The 20,991-nt window shown below is 39.1% G+C and overlaps 1 protein-coding gene and 1 long non-coding RNA gene across 2 annotated transcripts in view; one reads left to right on the forward strand and one right to left on the reverse strand.

The window, feature by feature from the left end:
- The window catches only part of LOC127143636 (uncharacterized), a 60,362-nt gene extending 41,975 nt beyond the window's left edge, over positions 1 to 18,387 (forward strand). The window contains exon 3 of the long non-coding RNA XR_007815207.1: positions 18,294 to 18,387. This is a non-coding gene — a long non-coding RNA (uncharacterized LOC127143636). The remainder of the gene's footprint in view (positions 1 to 18,293) is intronic.
- Positions 11,716 to 14,153, reverse strand: LOC127143635 (piggyBac transposable element-derived protein 2-like). The gene is made up of 2 exons (XM_051078323.1): positions 14,102 to 14,153; positions 11,716 to 13,542 (listed from the first exon to the last, which is right to left on the reverse strand). The coding sequence occupies exon 2, from the start codon at positions 12,564 to 12,566 to the stop codon at positions 11,937 to 11,939; it is 630 nt and encodes a 209-aa protein (XP_050934280.1). The 5' UTR covers positions 12,567 to 13,542; positions 14,102 to 14,153; the 3' UTR covers positions 11,716 to 11,936.
- Positions 18,388 to 20,991: the final 2,604 nt, after the last annotated feature.

A 20,991-nucleotide genomic window follows, 5' to 3' on the forward strand; every position in this document is an offset into this window, starting at 1 on the left:
TGTTGTCACAGTCCGCACACCTACTATTTTTTGGTTCCAGCTGGGAACCCACTTTTCAGGTTCTTAACCAGTTTATTTTTGGTAGAAGTGCTACGAACAGTTCAAATGTAGGCATGCAAACTGGAATGGAAATGGTTCCATGTTGGTGGAAAAAGGGATAAGAGTGTAAAACTGCGGAAGTTGGGGTAACAGGACTTGTCCTATTTTTTTTTTTAGGCTTATGCTGCCCTAATCGGATGTATTACATGTTAGCAGGTGAGGTTCTCAGTTAGTCTCAGGCTAGGCAATGTCTGTGAATACAGGTCTGTTTTGGGGATGTTCTGTGGTTTCATTCTGATTAAATCCAGTTACTGCATGCTAACTGAAATGTAAAAAAAAAAAAAAAAAAAACAGAAAATGCAACAAATATAAATGTATTTGTCAGAAAGTCTAAGACTGATTCCCACCTCACCTGTCTTCATTCACACTTGTTAACAGCAAACCCTGTCATGTAAGCCAAATGTTGCTAAGCTGTAATGGAGCAGCTTTCCAGTCCCCAGCCCTGTTATGATCTCAGACAGTTCAATCAATAGCTGAAAACATGAACTAGCCTCTCCCAAAGCTAGAAAACCCCTTAATCTGCCCTATTGTCAAACAACACTTTTTCTGCTCCATTGACAACGTACAAGAGACTGAATTTATGGACTCATAAAATGTTTGTTTGAGGTTTTACACCCAAAGGAGCTTTAGATCACAGTAACGCTAACAGTTACGGTCCAGAAAATGTGCCCATATGTCTGAAAAATATCTCCAGTGCAGTGTCCACAAAGTTGTAGTCCCAGAAAGCAGAGCTTGATTGTATAACCAAGCTGCTGTTAGTTCTTTTTTAAAACATTTTATTTCCTTTAAATTCTTCTGAAGTTTCAGTCTGTTGTAGATGGTGCTGAGATACCTGATTCCAAGCCGCAAGAACACAGCACTGACACACTTTATATAAAGCACAAATAGCAGTTCACACACAGTGCAAGAGGTCACTGGTGCTTTCTGTAGATCCATGCCTGCAAATTAGCATAATTTATTTAAATATGACTGCATCAAAAAAGCTTATACACACAATAAAGGCTTATATAGGCAAACACACACACACAAACACACAGACACACACGGAGAGAGAGAGATACTCCTCAATGCAATTCTTTCAACAAACCCAACTGATATACATGTCAAAAATAATTTTCTTTTGTTTTGACATTTTTTTTTAACCCAGTATGTAGAGGAGTATTGAAGTGGTAACCTTTATCTTTGCCACAGACTGGGTTTTGACAAAATATAGAAATGACTAAAAAGCATTGTATTACATCAAATAAGTAAGCATGTTGTGTTTTATGTTATATGGATTATATTGTATTTTTCTAGTATTTGCCAGAAAGTCAGTAACAGACAAAGGATTGTAGGATACATTATCCTGTTACTTATGTTTGGGGTCAATTAGACCACAGAGAGGACTCACATATATAAACTGTCTTTTAAAAAGAATATACAAGATAAAACTCCAGTAACGGAAATCCCAATAGACTTATTTGGGATTTAGGAAGGCAGTGCTTTGTAAAAGTACTGTCAACACCAATCACAGATATAAAGCTTAGAAAAATCCACTGTGTTTAACATGTTGTGTAGCCAGACAGCAGTAATGCACCATTTTCTGTAGCAGATTTCTAAAAAATGTCATCAAAATGATAAGTCAGAAATGCTATGAGATGATAAGTCTGTTTTGTTGCTGTTATAGATAGCTTACAGGATTAATACTCAGCACTTGCCAGGCAACACTTGGCAACACCCCTGGGCAGTTATTTTAAGATAACAAGACCAACCCCTATCCAAATGAATGGGGAGAGAGCCATGACTACACTTTCAATGGTCACCAGGACATAAAAACTGCATGTAAAGAATCACCAGTCAAATCTGATAAAACTGCTTAAATAGTTTAAAAAATTCTAAATTGTAAAGAGCTTTTTCTTACTTCTTTTCTTATGATGTTGTTAAACTCAAGTGAAACTACACCACACACACTTCCTGCAGATTGCATAGATTCACATAATGCAAAATAATTTGTACTAGTTTAATCAGTACTGGAACATTGCATCTTCTGAGCTACATATATCTTGCCTAATATCTTTGGGCCCCAGATGCTTCTGTATCTCCTCAAAAGATAAATACATTTCATTTTTGTACAGAGTACAAACACACACTTCGTTGACCCATTTCTTCTGATAAAAAGGCTTCTGCCCTATTGTCTTTTCTAGATTATGCCATATATGGATGAGTAATTTTGCTTAAGATGGTTTATTCTAGAGTTGCAACAATTAGTCAATAAATCAGTCAACCTCTTTCATAAAGCCCCTTTATGTGTTTTTTAATGAGACTGGTGAACTGTACGACAAAGGAAGGCTATGAAGGGATGGGCTTAATATGACAAACCTGATTACAGTTAAGCTAACAAATGGTTCCATAATAGAGCCATTCCATGAAACATTATCTGGCCAGTCTAAGCAATTATGTCTCTGAGCTTAGGGCTTTAAACATGGACCCAAACATGCTAAGCATGGATTATACCAACAGAGAACATAGTTATATTCATGTCAACAGGACAGCAAATACCCATCAGGCTGTATGGTGAATGAAAATACTATAGAGAGGTTATTCCATCACCACCAGAAAAAAACCTCTGCTGCTGTCAGTCAGTGTGCTCCACACAGACTGACAGCAACAGGGATAAAATGCCCCTGGGGTAAACACCTACTTAGCTCAGTTGGCTAAAGTGCTCTGTTATTCCAACATTTTAAGGGGTTTGTATCTGATGTGGAAGCTGAGTCATCACTTACCACTGTCCCCTGGGTCTTTTTATTCTTATCTGACCTGTCTAGAAAAATAGCAATCCCCTGAAGTAACCTTTAAAAATACACTTATTTTTCCTTAATTCTATTAAACTTTCTTCCAGTTTAAAAATTGTAACCATACAAAGAAACTAATTTTTAACAACTTTTAAGTATTTTGTGGACATATTATTGTCATGGTAAGATGACAGAAGTATAATGACAGACTACAAGAGCAGGTGTACAGTCCAGTTAAATCCATTACTGGAGGTGTAATACCTACTGGTCAGGTCCCAGTCAATCCTGTAATGGCTCCTTTCAGACACAATAAGCTCATTAGCACTTAAAGCCTTTGTAATCTTGACACATTCTGGCTTTTAAGTGAGGCTCAAAAAATTATACACGTCTTTCCTGTAGACTTGAAAGCACACAAACCGAACTCAGTGTAAAGCAGCTACCTCCAGTCACACAATATAACAAAGCTCTTCAGCTGTAGAGAACTTCATGTGAGAAAGGTGTGTTTTTAAAGGCTTTTGACTGAGTGTATGGGAAACAAAGGGTGCCATTTTTACACTTCAAGGCTCTGCTGTGTCACTATTGTGGTTTTAGAAGAGCATAAACAGCACATTCATATCTGACATACCTGACATTCAGCTGCTGCTGTCTTCAAGGAGAGGTTGTCTTTAACTAAGGAAACAAAGGAATATCGTTTGCTAGTTAATGGAATCTAATCAAAAGAAAGGCAACATAAAAGCATTAGTAACGTATTAACCATTGATCACATATCACTCACAACAGTGCCACTATTGTTTACCAAGAATCAAAAATGTGAAAAGAATTTTCTTAGATCCATAAAAGACAGTATCTCCAACAGAAAGCTGAGTGACTGAGTGAATCTTTTTCAGAAAGCAAACTTTTGAAGTAGTAGACTGTCAGTCAGCCTTGTGCAGTGGTATCAAGATATCTGATGTGCATTGAGGATAAATGTCCATAAATCCCTCAGATCCTGGTTAAATGTAATAAGATTCAGCATGTCTTTATTATCAAAAGTCAAACAGCTGTTGTCTGCACAGTGAGAAACTTTCATAATTTCTCACTTGATTAGGTGCACAGTGCAAGATAACACTTGACGCCATGATGCAAATTTGCACCATGGGGCAATAGTAAGACTTCTATACAGTGCTGACCAGTGAGGGGATGGGAAGTTAGAGAGTCCAAAATAGAGGAAGTCACCAAAACATATTACTTGTGTTGCACTATTCAGTTTTATTTAACCTCCTCTGTTGGCATAAAAAGCATTTGACAAAAGTGCAGTGGTTTGCGGATAGTAATGGCCTAGTGCCTGATTTAAGCTTTTGCCTTTGCTAATTGACCTTTAGCATGCTCTTTAGCTCGGAAAACTTTATCTTCCCTCCTCTTGAATGAAATGGTGAACAAAATGCCAGGGGAAATATACAGAGCAGTAGAAAGAGTGGTTCTGGGAGCTATTTTGACTGACTAATGATAGTGAGTTAATGGTTAGCTTGCCAACTAGCTCTGTCACTATTTCACCAAGCTTCCAGCCTTGTGTATTTCACATGGATGTGTGACTGTCAGTTTTTGGTGTGACAGCCCCTTGGTCCTGCACAGCTGTTATTTTTGCCTCATGATCCTATCCTATCAAAGCCTGAAGATGTGAAAATCTGTGATGGGAACCTGCACACAAAATGGTCATGAGATTTACATTTTTTGTCTATAACTTTGTGTCTTTTTTTTTTCATAAACACTTCAAACCAACTTCACACTCTCCAATTACAAACATCACAAACTCAATTTTTCTTTTTTTTTCTTTCTTTCTTAATTATGCAGTATGCCACAGTGCTATAGTCAGTTGCAGCCAGTAGTTTTCTCTCTCTCTTTTCAATCTTAGACACTTGAGAACAACTTTATATTTATGTGGCCCTTCTTCCATTATATAAATACTTACTACAGCCTGTTTTTTGTCAATGTGTTCTCATTTTATAATCATGTAATATACACAGCACTCCAATAAATGCCATGCAGTGTACTAAAACCACAAGAAAAAGGAAGGTAAAGGGGTTAGACAGAGAGATGAATGAATGAAAAGCTATTGAGAGGGATGCATGAAAAAACGGAGCTGTAGAGAAAGGGAGAGTGAGCAGAGAGCAAATCACATGGACAGAAGGTGTAGGGGAGTAAAATGGTACATCTGCACCATGTTTACAAGAATCTGTTGGAGTTAGAGAAGGATGCTGCACTTCTGGGTCATGATATCCTATGTCTCTCTGTGGGATGCCAAAAGCTATTCTAGAAAGTGCCTGAAGTAACTGAGGCAGAAGTACTTTGGATAATTATTTTTACCACAACAGAAGTAAGTTAGATAGTAAGATCTTGATGAGTTACAGCAGCAGAGGAGGAGGCCAGGGTCCATTCCTGTTACCTAAAACAAGACTAAGACTCTACAGCCATGCTTTCAGTTCTTTGAGACTGTAATCCTCTTTGTAAAGGAAATCAAAGGGTTAGATAGATAAACCAAAGTACTAAACATGATGAGAAAATGAAAAGTAAGGGGAGCCATGAATATCTGCAGCAGATTTCATGGTGATCCATGCAACATTTGTCCAGGCATTTTAATGTTAAACAACATTTAAATATATCCAATTGTTTTTAAGATATTTCAATACAGACCAAAGTCGTGGACCAACCAACCAACTGACTGCAAGCACTGACAAAAAGGTCAGGCCCATCCGAACATGGCCATAGCCTACTGTTTTTCAAATTGGTTCTTGCTGTGTAATATTATGCTATGTCACAAAGCATCTTGTCAGGATGCTGAGAAGCGTGGCATTGATTGATGTTCACTCCAATGGACTGCTCAGTCAGATCTCAGCCTGTTCAGAGGATGAACCAGAGGATCACAGCACAATGCATCACTCCAACATCTAGTCCATGGTGATCATGTGGTCAACATGATCCCAGAGAAACATTTCTAGCACCAATTTGCATCAATGTTTTAGAGAATTCTGGCTATTGAATTTACTCCCCCAAGTTTAATCCCTGCTCCTTATGTGCTTCATGGAGGTTCTTTTTGCTATTTTAGAGATCTTGGCCCATCACATGTTTTGGGGAGGCTATACAAGTAAATGTGACTTGACCTACATGTATAGTAACGGGGAAAAAAGTTCACAAATTGCATGAAAACCTACAGCTTAGCTTTCTAGTGCTACCCAAAGGAAATTTTGGTTGTGCCCTTTTATTCACTATCATTTAACTGCATGATTTGATAGAGCACTGCATGCATTTCATCAACAGTTAATCTAGCTAAATTGGATTAATTTAAGTTTTCATGAGCTGCTGTGAGGAAATTAGCTTACAACAGCCAAAGAAAATAAGAAACTGTATGAGAGATGGAGGACACATATAGGCTATTGGACAATAAAATTAATAATTACAGCCAATTATTCAATGCGACAAAGAATTCAGTTGCAAACATAAAACATAAATAATGTTGTCGTGATTAGAATGAATAACGAAATGAAATGGTTATTTAGCTTATTATTTATGTGGTGTGAATAAATATGCATGTGTGTTGAAAATGTCATGGCAGTCCTTCCAACAGTTATTATTATTAAGTTTCTCTAAAAACCACCCAAGTCAACTTCATGGAGGCACCAGAGGAAAAGGCTTTAAGATGCACTATTTGAGAAACATTAATATTTGCTATTTCTGTCACTCCAGTTGATGTTGAGGTGCTGAGAAACTTCACTTTATCCTGGTGGTGTTGGAAGGAAGGTCAAAGGATCACCTTAGTCCTTAGGATTTAGCCCCTGGGTACCATGAATCTGTGCAAAATTTCATGGCAATCCATCCATTAGTTGTTGGGTGATTTCAATCTGTAGCAAAATGGTAGATCTGCCAATCAGCAGGCCAAAATTGTTTCCTTGCAACCATGCTGCTAGCATCTAGACCATGCTGGACCGTTCTTTTACACTGAAAACACAAAGGGAAGAAAGATCAAATATCTAAAGTGTTACCAAACCCAGTTCCAGACAGTGAATGTGAGAGGGTGTAAAAACTAAATAATCACTGGTTGTGATGCACACCGCAGTTTTCATGCAGTTTTCCTCTGTAATGTCTTCACATCCAAGCTGCATAAAAGGTCCCGCTCAGTCAACACATTCGAGATGTCAGCAGTTAAGAGAAGAAAAACTTCAGATGCAAAACCTTGTAGCCTTCACTCCCACTGCTTTTTTTTTTTTTTACAGTTTTCTTCTCAGAGTCTTCCTGTTTGCATTCCCTGTCTGTCATTTGCTTTTCACAACTGTGATCATTCATTCTGTGATCTACAGTGAGGAAAGAGTGGAAGAGTGTTCTGAAAAGCCAGTGTCCGTGTCCCAGGGGGTGATTTATATCATCTTTACAAAAGGCACTTTGAATTTTGAATATGAAAGATGAGGCATTTGCAAGAGGCTTTTGCAGCTTCTCACTAGAGCACTGTATTAATGTAAACTTGATATGCAGATTTGCAGTGTTCCACAGATACCCGAGTTACTATATGTCACATTGAAAATGCTGTGAAATATGCCTTTACATTTCCAACAATTAACTCTGACACATATTTTCTTTCCTTATTATACCTGTACTGAAAGAACACAAGTACAATTTACGTGACAGAGAATGATAACAAATGAGGATGGCATGAGGCAAATAGCAGATTTGATGAACACATAGGTCAATGTTGCCATTTTTCCAAGAAACAGCTACAAAAATGCCTTCCTTGACCAGCCCTTCCATTACATGTATGTATCTCTGAAGGAGAGCAGTTGAAATGTATTACGGTCCTCTGTAACTACACTAAATAACCCTCAGGTCATTAACATTGATATTCTTATTACACCCATTACCAGTTAGAGTGGTTGGCGATAGCGGTAGTTTTATTGTCCACACAAAGCTATTAGTCTAGTCTAGTAGCTGGCTGGGTAGAGCACAGTGCCAGCAAAGCAAAAGGTTTAACCCTGGATTATATCGAAAATACAGATTTGTGCTCTTGTGGCTCTCCTTGTCCTTTAACATCAACAATAACATCTTTACTTAAGCATTAGGTAAAGAGCCTCATTTCCTATTCTCCTATTCTGAAACCTAACATCAAAGTATTGTTTTGATACCATAGGTAAGACCCATCTATGGCATAGATGAAACAGGAAGAAAGAGATTATGTAAATCTGATGCATTTCTTGACAGTGGTGATTTCCTGTGAATAAAATCTTAGTTAATATATTCTTTATTTTCTGTAGACACTTAAGACCTGGGATATACAGCTTGTTGGACGATTCAGTTGTGCTTTGCTCTGGATCTGTGTTCGTGCATCCAGTACTGATCATTGGATCTGTGGTTGCTTTGTTGTGTTCCTCAAGACATTTCTGAGCAGTTTTTATGGTATGGTGGGTACATTGTTTTGCTAGGGGAGACCACTGCCATCCCCTAGCAGGACAATGCTAGGATTGCATAAAATTCTACTTACCATAATGTACAAAATTTTACTTGATACCCACTACCCTTGATGAGCTGATAAAATTTCTGGTAAAACTTTCTGTTTCGTTGTTTACTCCCTAGCAGAGAACATTTGCTGTGGTCAGTATGAATTCTTGACAGTTACAATGGATTTGCAATTGTGTGTGGGTGGCAAAAGTAACTAGTATTAAAATGTAGAATCTCATCAGATCACTGCTAGACACTGCTACAATACACTCCTTTCTGAAGTGCCAATGGTCACCAGTGAAGCCTAATTAAGATTCTTCACTTAAAGGCATCTCTACTCTCTGCTGCATCTCTGATTACCAAGAACTGATTAATTATTTTGGGCTGCAGTATGTGCACCAGTAGTGAACACTATGCTCACTAAATTCAGGAGAGAGAGTTGAGGAATGGCCACCAATTATCTCACATGACAGTAAGTTGATCAAAGAGCTGATTTGCTTAAATGTCGGTGCACTCCTTCAAGTCTGTGTTTCAGAGTTTTCTCCCTGTGCTGCTTCACAGTTGGGTTGAGTGAAGCGGAACGGAGGCTAATTGACTTGTAGTTGTGCTGTAGCTCTTGGTGTGGAGAAGGCTGATTGAGATGAGCTGTATAGGCCCCCTGTGGCTGCGCGCGCACACACACACACACACACACAGGCATACACAGAGATACAGACAATTTCACATGCTTAGAAGATCATGGGGTTTTAATTGTCTGGTGTATGTGTGTGTGAGAGAGGGGGAGAGAAAGAGAGTGACTTTTTTCTTGCTTCAGGAGCCTTGTATGCCAACATACTCCTCCAACATCTGCTTCTATGGCCATACATGCATACACACAGCTGCTCTTATTAGCAATCTAAACACAGACTAAAGCATGCAGACGTGCTGCAAAGGCATGTGCACACACACATGCACACACACACACACACACCTGTATATCCAAACCCACAACTGTTTGACTCAGGTACTAATGACAAATGACACTGATTAGACACCTGGGGATTAATCGGGTCTACATCTTCAAGCATAATAGGCACATAATAATCTCTATATCACTTTGGGATTTTAGGAACCACAGTATGTCAGAGTTAGATGAGAAGATCAATACCTGCCATGTCTATGTATCAGGTGTGTTAGACGAGAGGCAGGAGAGGACAGCAAGCCTGGCTCCCATCAAAGTTTGAAGATACACCCAGCAACACCTCTAAAACCCTCATTCAGATGGGATTAACATCACAAGGGGATGTGGGGAATGAAATATTGACCGTGCTTCTAGGTAATTTAACTCATCATTTTGAAAGGCATTTAAACCATTAGGAAATTAAAGGATGTGGTTTGTGAAAGTCATGAGCAAAGCCAAAAGTGCTGAAGGGGAGGAAAAGATACTGTGTGAGGTGAATTTGAGTCAAAAGTCATTCTCTTTCTTGTTAAAGGAAATTCATAACTCAGTCAAATCTTAACACACGGACATGAAACATACTGATATCATTAGTGTGACCTACACTTCCCATGGATATCATTATCTCTAATGTCCATGACAATCTGTAAATCATTTCAACTTGCCTGAGTATCATGAAATTGGTATGTATGTTATTGTTCAGAGATTTGGTTTAAGATATAAAATAGCTCTATGTATTACTGGGGTGTGGATGAAAAATAACCTATGTACGACCTTGACATTACCTGCTGACTGGCACAGGTAATGCTAGAGGAAAAAAATACAATCTAAATCAGCTTCAAGTGATAATTAACAAATATGTAAAAACATTAATTGGTGGTTTTATGTGAATATACATTGCACAATTGCTTCCTGGCACCAGCTCCATACTTACAGCACAGACATATTGATGTTCTGAACTTTTACACTATAGTGCTGTAAGGATTTGTGTGCCCTAAAGTTGCATCATCATTTGGAATGAGCATGACGTTCTGCCATGATTAAATTGTTAAAATCTCATTTCATCATCATTTCACAATTCTTGTTTGGAAAGATGGAAGTTATAAACAAAATGCCTGCGATTGTCACTGCAACAGAAATCAAATCAAAATGTAATTTCTCAGCAAACTACAAGATTTGATGGAAAAATGTTACAGATATGGTTTTCCATTTTGTATTTAGCATTTTTTAAAGAGCAGTTTTCTCTTTTCACGCATGCCCATGACTTAAGAATTCGGGATGATTGGCAACATCAGAATTGGTGGTGAATCTAATGATAGAACGAAAAAGCCTGTATCATTAATTCAGATCAGACCAGCCCTATCTGTGTGTGGATGCCACAGCCAATTGGACCCGTGAGGAATTTGCTCCTAATTATTAGGCGCCATTTACCTGGCAGAGATTAAAGTGGTTTTAATTACATTTAAAAATCAGCGCAGACAGAGACACACACGCCGCTCCACATACAAATGCATCAGACCAGGTTTAATTTGACTTAAGTGCCTGGGGAAATAATTTAGAGTCAGATTATTCAGCACACATCGCCTTTCTTGTGTTCAAAAATAATGAAGCTGATAATCTAAAACAAAATTCTTCCCTCTGTCCATTGGTTATAGGAGGTTTTGCATGTATGAGTATTTTGATATGTGGATAGGGTTTTGAGATTGAGAAGGGAGAACTAGATGATATGTCTTTCCTCAGAAGCTCATTTATATACAGCAGAGCAGCAGCTCACATGTTGACACACGGGCAATTGGGTAAACCTTGCATCTGTGAGTATCTTATAAACATCTCTACATGTCCTGAGGGCAAAACAAGCTCGGAGAGGGGCTCTGCCTACCTGACGACAATGTCAAAACCCACACACGCAAACACAATGCATTACCACTGAGCGGCTACCTGTTATTCTATGTTATCCATAGGGAGACTTAAATATTCCCACTGCAGTATAAATAGCTTTCATAAGCATTAATTGCTATGCAGCAAAGCTAGTTATACTTCTAGAGGACAAGAAGCTCATGTAGTTTACCTGCCCATTGATATGCAGATATTATGCAGAGTGAAGGCTCATGGGAGAGTGAGACCTTCACCAAACATATTATTTGGTGAGTGCTTTTAGCAAGTCTGCCTCACAATAATCCTAACATATGGTTTTAGATGTGTATAGTGCAAGATAGTTCTATGGACTACCATGGAATTCTCACTCTATGGCATAAAAATTTTTTTTATGAGGGAAAAAATATTTCACCCTAGTTTTGGGAGCTTGGGGGGGTCCTTATAATATATCAATCAGAAAATGTGCCCCCCACCAGATTTTGGTTTGTTGCCTCAGGGCAACAAGATGCTATGAGGGTACTAAAACACCAAGGTTTTCTATATAAGTGGAATGAGGAACAAACAAGCAATAAATACATTAGAAGAAGTTTTATTTCAACAACAACAATTTCAAAAAGTTTTCTTTCAACAACAACAACAATTTCAACAAGTTTTATTTCAACAAACAGCCCCAAATGGTTTATCAATTAGTGCATTAGAGATTAGCTGCAGTGTGTGTTTATGTTTCTGAATGTGTGTTTCTGTGGGGTACTGAATGACTCTGTGTTTCTCTTTTTTACAAAGCACAGTCTGTATTATTCTGAATGGAACCTCATGAAGCAGTTGCTGGTGGATGTGAAACAGAGGTGGGCGTCACATTTTTGGCACTTGGCTTTAGGTGTACCTTTGCATCCTGGTACCTTGCATCTCCCTTTCTTTTCATCCATGACCATCCAGTGGGCTGTGGCATCTGGATGCACATCAGGGACCGGAATAGGTGTAGTGGGTCCTCTTCTCGTCTTTTCTTCATACTCCCCAGCAATTGTGGAACTGGGACGACCTCTCTTCCGCTCCAGATTCTTGCCACTTTTGCACAAGCTTTCTGCAATATACGACTTGAACGTATAAAGCCTGATCTGTTCCTCTTTTCTCATCCCAGTGCTGCTGCAGTCTCTCTTGTAGAGCAGCCAGACAGTCACAATGGTCATGTCGATAAAGTGGAACATCAGCCGGTGGTACCGCTTCTTCGACCTGATTTTGTTGCGGTACAGTGCAATGAGAGAGTCCAGCAGATTTACTCCACCCATATTCTTATTGTACTCTCTCACCACAGCAGGACAGGGAACTTTGATGATTTTTTTTTTGCTTGACATCCCACCTATCAACATCGGTGACCAGGTGTGCTCCAATGTAATTACTGAGAAGACTGACTGAACGGTTATCATACCACTTCACAGCATGCAAGGTGGTTTCTCCAACCATGGCCGTCTTCTGTTCAAAAGATCCACGTCCAGTTCTCTTCAACTCAGCATCACACATCAAGTTGACACCTGGTAGTGTGTTGCTACGAACAGTACCAGTACAGTGAATTCCCTGCTGAGCAAGTGTGAATATGAGAGGGACACTCATGAACCAGTTGTCAAAGAACACCTTGTAGTTCTGCTGTTTGGGTGTTGGCTGGGCCAGGCGGAGGACAACGTTGCCACTTGCTCCTACATCCTACATCTGGCAGCTCAGGGGGTTGCACAACTCTCTCTGTGTAAATCTCAAAATTGTGCAGGACACCATCAGAGCCAGCCAAGACGAGTATCTTGTAGTCTCATTTCTTTGGTTTTGCTTGAGTCTATTTCTTCCCTTGAAAGGGACCATCTGCTCGTCTACAGCCAACTTCTCACCCATTGGGATCGTCTGCAGCTTCGAGGTAAGATGAGTGACCAGGATTTTGTGGAGTGGATCAGCATTTTCTCCTTATCTCACTTCATTGTTGTTGAAGTGCAGAGATTTTTTGATGAACTCCCATCTGTGCCACGGTGTCAGCTACCTGGGACACTCGGGTGGCTTTGTTCCAAAACATGCGGGTGCCTGGTAATCCAAATGACATGTACACTGCTGTACCCATGAATTGCTCCAGTTCCTTAATAGTGAGGTTAAGGGGCTTGTTGGTGTCACACTGAATGGCATATAAATTTGACTGCTCAATAACTACTTCCAGAATGTCTTCAGAAAAAAACATCTTGAAGTATTCGTAGGGGGACTTGATATTGTCTGATTCTGGAAGGCTGGCCTGCCATTCTGGGTAATCAGTGATGTTGGCACTGTGGGGTGTTCTCCAACGGGGTAAGAATGGAACATCTTCCTGTGATACTTCATCATCTTCATTTTCCTCTTCATCCACAGACTCATTGTCATCAGGCAGGCCATCTGTTTTCAAAAGAAACCAGTAAGCATAAAATTAGAATAGGTCATATATACCTCTCTTCACCCACTGATGCACGCACGCACACGCGCACACACACACACATGTTCATTCCATACAGTATGTTACTCTACTAACTGAACCCTGATCTCCTAACTCTCCCTCAAACCTGATTCTGGTGTCCACTCTTCCTCACTGTCACTCTCCTCAAGCTCACTGTCCTCACTGTCGGAAGGAATGAGCCTAACCGTTTGATCATGTTCCTTACACCCATAAAATGTTCGTGCATCCATTTCCTGTGAGTAATAGTAGATAGTACAGCAAAAAAATGGATTATGTTGATAACTATGAATCCCTACACATATAGTTCACACAAAAGTGGTCTAACTGCACAATGTTGCCCTGAGGCAACGACTGAAAAACTGCCATTTTAGTATATAAATGAAGACAAAAAGTGTCTTTACTCAATCAAATATGCTTCTTCACTTATTCATGCACATCACAGACATTATTTATACAAAGTTATTTAAATTTAAACATGTTAAAAAGTGAAATTTATCTTACCTTCTGCTAACAGTGTGTCCAAGTCGGCTGTGGTCCCAAAAAAGGACTGTTTCACCCCAAGATGAAAGGTCAAAGCCACGCCCAGCTCAAATTTCATTGGTCACAGACTTATCATCAGACTTTTAATGTGATGTTTCACTTTAAAAAATTTAAAGGGGCGGTGTGTGGGCCAAAATAGTGGTTTGTTGGCTGAGGGCAACACCATGCCATAGAGGCTACTTTTCACCAGCTTGCTCAAATAGTCCACACAGAGCCTTTATAGTACTGTAAAGATACACTTAAGAAGTGTTCAAAACCAGTAATAGTGAAGGATTTATCACACTGAAGTCTTAAAGAAGTTGGTCTTTTTGTGACATCAGTTATCACTTTTCTGCTTTTTTCTTTATTTCAATTAAAAGAGCAGTTACACCACTGATGTATTTAATTTTCCTTTGCAAGCGTTAGAGGAAGAAAACAATGCCACTCTTATGGATAGTATATGTACTTTCCCAGGGTCTACATTGTCTTTGACCTGTTTCAAGTAAAAGCATTTGTAAATATTATCCTTTCCTATAGAGGATATGCATTTACACCCAGGAATTGGGTATACTGATATTTAAATGTACCTGATTTCATCACCAGGAAAATACACAAAGTAAAGCCTGAAGGCATACAAAAGCCTTGACATGCATCAAGGCGGGATTTTCTATATGAATCAGAGCCAGATTAGCACATTTCAAAATGTATTTATTTAATCAGCCATTAGATTTAAACGCAAACCAAAACTAAATATCATAGCTGATAATCAGCTGATAAAAAGTCGGTTTACGATATACACTGTATTGACACAAGTAAATATATGTATAATTTACTTGTACTTGATATAAGTACAGTTAAGATCAGATACTTTGAGACTTTTACTCAAGCATTCTTTATTTAGGTGACTTTCACTTTTACCAAAGTAATATCTTAACACAATACCTTTACTTTTACTAAAGTACTGTTAAAGTGACTTTTGGGTACATCAGTTACCTTAAGTTAGCTAACACATCACGTAGAACACAAGGTTCATAATCATGGATGCTTTTTAACAAATGAAGACAAAAATGTGTCAGTTATGATGAATATAACTAAATGAAAGCTGCTAACGTTATTTAGCTTTACTGGTATGTAACGTTAGCCAGTACAGTATATAACTTTTAAGGTATGATTTTAACCAAAGATACAGCATAAGGGCATAATGGGAACCACAAATCCAGGTTGCGGTGTCTGGATTCCAGTTGTGTCTGTGAATCATCACCATTTGTTTCCCTTTTCTGTGGCTTTCGGTATTCTGTAGAAAAATATCTCTGACTCCTTCGCAAATCTGTTTATAAAATCGATTGAACAGCAACTGTGATGTCACGTGCATACCCTCTACTGGAACAATAACCCTAACTCTACCCCTAACCCTGAAAAGCTGATGAGGTCCCTCAAGTGTAGGGATATTATATAAATGGTCAAATAGCAGTGCTAGGAAACAGAAAACCCCTTTGACGACTTATTAGGCAAACAAAGATTGGGGAACAGCTTTTTCAGGTTCCAATGCTATATGGACCTCAGTAAGATAGTACAATAGAACATCTGTGATTTTTGCGTTCCAACAATATCATTAGGAATGACAACCAGAAGTGCTTTATCAGTGACAGATGTTTCAGAAAGATGTATAAACTGATGGGGAGAGTCAGGCTAGCTGTCTCTATGCCTCCAACCTCCAACCTTCATACTTAACATACACACGTGAGTGGTATTGATCCTCCCATTTAAATCTCAGCAATTAAATGGGCATTAGCATATTGCACAAAGTGTTAGTAATTCCCTTAAGACAGCTAGCTGACATCCTGTTTGCTACATGCATGAATGAAAATAATGCTGTTTTCTTCCCCAAATTATTATTGGACCTGTGGAGTGTGTGTGAGACTAAAACTCCTTTGTAATGTTTGTGTATAGGAAAATGTCTTTTAGGACTGTGACATGTCCACTATGCCAAAATCACAGCATAGCCTATTACCGGGGCTTAGCTAATGCTAACAACCTGCTCTGCTATCTCTTTTCAGCCATGCTAGCTGGGTGATGCTAGCTGAGGTCAGTCAGTTCACTATTTTCTCACTGTCTTGACAGCTGTTGGATCGATTGTCATAGTGCGCAGAGTATGAATCCTGATGACTTTGGTGATCCTTTGACTTTTTATCCATCATTAGGTCACAGTTTGCCCTTGGTGCTAATTAGGAAATGTTACCATAGCATTTGGCTCAAAGCACCACTTGTTGATGTTGATAGCCATGTGAGCTAGCCAACCCAAGAAGCCTTGTTGCCATTCCTCATTATTTTTTCTCCTTTCCTGTGCTTCTCTTTCTGTTCATCTGCTTTACTTTTTACATCCCCTTTTGTCTTGTTTTTTCTTACCTCCATTTCCCCCCCTGACCTCTCAAATTGCAGAGCCTGCAGAACTACATGAATAATCTAGTGCAACAGTGATTTTTTTTTCCTTCTGTATGCAGACATCTGCAGCTTCTAATCTGCACACAGACACACACATGCATTCACATGCACCGGGATGCACCCTGGAGCTAATACACACAATTATCCAGAGACAATGGGAGAAACAAAGTGTTGAGCAGATTTATAAACAGCTTTATTTGACAGGGACACATCTCTCTCTATGCGTCCCTCCTATCCCCTGTCTTTCCTCTCTCTCCTGCCCCAGATCTTCCTCCAGAGACACAGAGTTGGCATTGGGTTGAAGCAAGACAAAGGGAAAGACAGAGATAGGAGACAGAGGAGAGAAAGGAGAGCTAAGGAGGGGGACCTGAGAAGGCGATAAGCAGAGACACAAATAGGAGGGAGATAAAGAGTGAAGCTGGCTTGCCCTGTCTCTCCATGCAGTCTGTTGCAACATCTTGCAGTGGAGTCTATTATGATTCATTAATTTGAGCTGTTTGGCACACCGATGCTAATTGCAGCTCTGAATTCATTTACTTTTAGTTGGCACATATTTCTGCTTCTGCTTTGCTGCATCAAATCATATCACATCACAATGCTAAATTAGGCCAAAAAGAATCCCTCACTTCTAAACTGAGTATGCATTTATTAATTTTCCTCACCAGCTGAATTCCTGCTCAGTGTCTCAGGGGGAGTGAGCTTTCTGTTTAAAGCTGAAACTCTCTAGACAGGTTCCCAGTCCAGTTTACTAAACACAAGGCACTGAGTTCTTAAACTGTTTTTATTTTGCAACATAAACTAATGTAAAGACCAATACAAGGATGAATTAGACAATCAATAGAACCCCTTACTCCTGCATTATCACCTGAGTGACATGACAGACACCTGGGCACAGGTGTCACAAGGATATTTTCCTTGTTTGGATTTGTTGATAGATTGATGGTCTGGCACGGTTCATTTACTGTGATTTTTTAAAACTAAATTAAAAACTAAATAAAATTCAGCTGCATGTCTTTATGAATATTATTTTTTTTTATAGTTTTATGTTTATTTTTGGTCATTCTGCTAATATTTGTGTGAGCAAATTACTGTCCTACTGCACTGCTTTTTTGGACTTCTGAGAGAAAATAGAAACTAAGTTTTGAGAGTATGAACCTTGGAAGTATGAAGAACAGGTTGCAGTTTTCCAGAGTATAATTGCTTGGCACACTGACATGAGAAGCTGCCTTTCATAACAAGTCTCTTTATGGTCTATTAGTGTTTATTGTGTTTCTGTTTTATTGATTTTCACGTGGATAATTTATAGATATTTTTAAAAGAAGCTGCATTTATGTTCAAAAAATGCTTCCAAAAGTTGCTGGGTTGTTGTTCATAGCCGCTTTTACTCTAAGTGAGGTTGTGACACTGTCACAAGTGTGAGGGGAAGACGCTCATGTGGATATGCAAATTGGATGGTTTAATACCAAAAACCTTTGCAAGGTTAAACCTCTGATTGCACTCTATCCCTGTTGCCCATGCTTTTAATTTGGTGCCAAGTCTGGTTTCCTGTTCCAGGTCACCTGTTGCAGCCAGGAACACAGGTGTAGGGGTGTGGCCAGGAGAACTAAGGGGAAAGAATTGTTTGGGGCTTGGGAAACAGAGACAGAGGAGCTCTGAAAGATGTTGTTGGTCTTTAACAGTGATAAAAAGGAAAATGTTCTGAGCTTCTTTTATTGTAAAACCTCATCCACAGGAAGGATAGATGAATTCAGAGAGTGGAGGCCAATAACAACTGAAGATGAAGACCAGAGATCAACCCTAGGCTGGAATACTAATCCCCAGTTCAGCATCTGGTGAGTTTGATTCCTCTGGGATCCTTTTTATTTTCTTTTTTGTGATATGTTGCTGTACCTTGATTCTGTTTTTGCATTTTGAAGGGAGGGTTTAAATGATAATTTCTTTTTGGACATTTCGGGCAGGTATCTTTATGATCAGATTGTATTGTTTTTGTTTGTGTTTTTTTTTTACATTACTGCTTTTTCAAAATCATTGTGCACCTGTTTTTTTAAACACAATATTTTAGAGACAAGAAAAAACAAATATAGGTTTGTGCAGTGGTTAGTTACTGTGGCCTCACAGCAAGAAGGTTCTGTGTGTAGTTTGCATGTTCTCCCTCTGCCTGCATGGGTTCTGTGGGTCCAAGGACATGCAGGTTATCTTAACTGCTGACTCTAAACTGTCTGTATGTGTGGAAGTGAGTGTGAATGGTTGTTTGTCTCTACATATCAGCCCTGTGATAGTCTGGCAATCTGTCCAGGGTGTACCCTGCCTCTCACCCAGTGTCAGCTGGGATTGGCTCCAGCACCCCGTGACCCGTAAGGATAAGTGGTTTAGATAATGGATGGATGGAAAACCAAAAATAAGCACATACAACCCAACAATAATCATCTTGTGTTGGGGCTTTGGTGAACTTTTGAACCTGAAAGTGCATGGTCAACTTCAAAACCTTCCCATGAGGTCTTATTTCACATTCTGAAAGAGCTGCAAAACTTGCAGTCAAAAGAAGAAAATGAAGAATATCAGTTCTGGTTTAAAAATCTCCCTCTTTTTTTCTTCTTTTTTGTATTCTGCAAGTGTTCTTCAAGTTTGAGGTTTTTCTTGATTTTGACAGTTCACTTGTTCATAGTAAACTTTCTTTGTTTCACACAACTGACATCAAGTTGAAGACAATGACTAACAACACAGAACAAAAAAATAATCAGTTTCATTTCAGGATAGTAGATGCTATGAGGTCAGCAGAAGCAAAAACACACTGAATCAATATAGTCCAGTCCAGTACAAAATATTTAAAAGGTACTATATGTAAAATTCTGCTATCACATTAGCCAACATTAGCATTAACAGTTGTTTAATTACGAAGAGCTTAAGCCATTTTTGTGTTTACAAGAGGTTAGAATATACCATCTGGACACCACTCCTTCTTCATCCTGTCATGTTGGACTGAGGACAGACTGGATGCTGTTGTGACTCACTATTGCAAAGTGGTATGCTAACTAAGTCGAAGAAAAGTGATATAAGTAGAGGCAAAATAAGCAGAAGACTGGCACTGCTTTCCACCACTGGAGACAGCTCTTGGCAAGTAAAGGAATGAAGTTTGGTGCTGAACTCGCAACAGCTCCTCTGGAGTAAACAGCTGTTAATGCTAACATTGACCATGTAGCAATAGCAGCAATTACCTATAGTACCCTTAAACACCAGTTAGTTTCACTAAAAATAAAATGTATCTTCTTGTATCTTTTTTGCCCATACAGTCCACTGAATGGGAAAAAAAATAATAATAATAAATAATGTTGGCGAAAAAGCAGAGTAGGGAAAGGTTTGATTATAGTACAGAGCCCTTGTATCAGACACACAGACAGACCTCATAATTGTCCTCAATAATTTCAGCGGTCATTAAGCATTACCAAAGTAGGACAGCCATTCACACAGATGGGATTGCTATTTTTGACAGTGTTTCCACCAAATTCTGCCTCCACAGACTCTCCACTGTTGATATTGACAAGAATGTGGAATTACGTACATGATGATATGAGACAGATTTGTACGGTTGACGTCACTGCCATGACCTCAGCTCAGTGAGTCTCTTTGGCACAGTTAATTGTAACTTGGCTGATTAGAAAAGAGAAAAAGACTGATGAATGTATAATGCAGGTGTGACAATGAAAATCAAGAAGCATATATAGAATTTACATATAACATTTTACTCACAATGATCCGCTTACAGGTGAGGATGAAATCGGACATGTGCTATAGTCTAAAAGGTTGATGTATGTATCTCCCGCTCTCCTTCTTATAAGAGGGTGAAGCTGCATGTAATCCTAATCGCCCCTGATTTGCAGGGATGGCTCAAATACCAAGTCCTTCAGGTAGGGAGTAATATTGCAGGTAAATAAAGTGATTGCTGCAAGAATCAGCCCATGCCATCTACTTAAGCCTGGGAGCCTGAGAGGGTCAGGCTGCTAAATCAAGTACTCGTCCCTGGTAGTGGTAAAGATGAACCATGGTGTGCCCTCATCCTCCACTACTGTGGTATACATGACCAATTCATTGATTTCAAAGGACATGGGTGTCCATTCAGTCACTCCTTCATCCTCACCTCCAGCTACTCACATTCTACCTCAGCTATATCTCGTTTTGTGGGTTTTTGAGAGTTATCTCCTTCTGAAATGCTTTCTGCAGGAGGTGGAGTGGTTACAAGTAATACACACAGTAGCCCATGAGTGGGAATTATCGGTGGACAGTGAACGTAACATTAATGCACATCCACAACCCGGAAAAAAATAATGGACTTTATTCTTTGTAGGATATTTTGTAAAAGTGCTATACAAATAAAGTTTGATCATATTATTATGTGTAGATTAGACAGATTACCTTTCTATAAATGTCAGCAC

This window comes from Lates calcarifer, linkage group LG19 (assembly GCF_001640805.2).
Source record: "Lates calcarifer isolate ASB-BC8 linkage group LG19, TLL_Latcal_v3, whole genome shotgun sequence".
Taxonomy (NCBI): Eukaryota; Metazoa; Chordata; class Actinopteri; family Centropomidae; genus Lates; species Lates calcarifer.

Excerpts from the sequence above, each read along its gene's own strand:
- LOC127143635 (XM_051078323.1), bottom strand. The coding sequence starts at position 12,566 with ATGATAACCGTTCAGTCAGTCTTCTCAGTAATTACATTGGAGCACACC.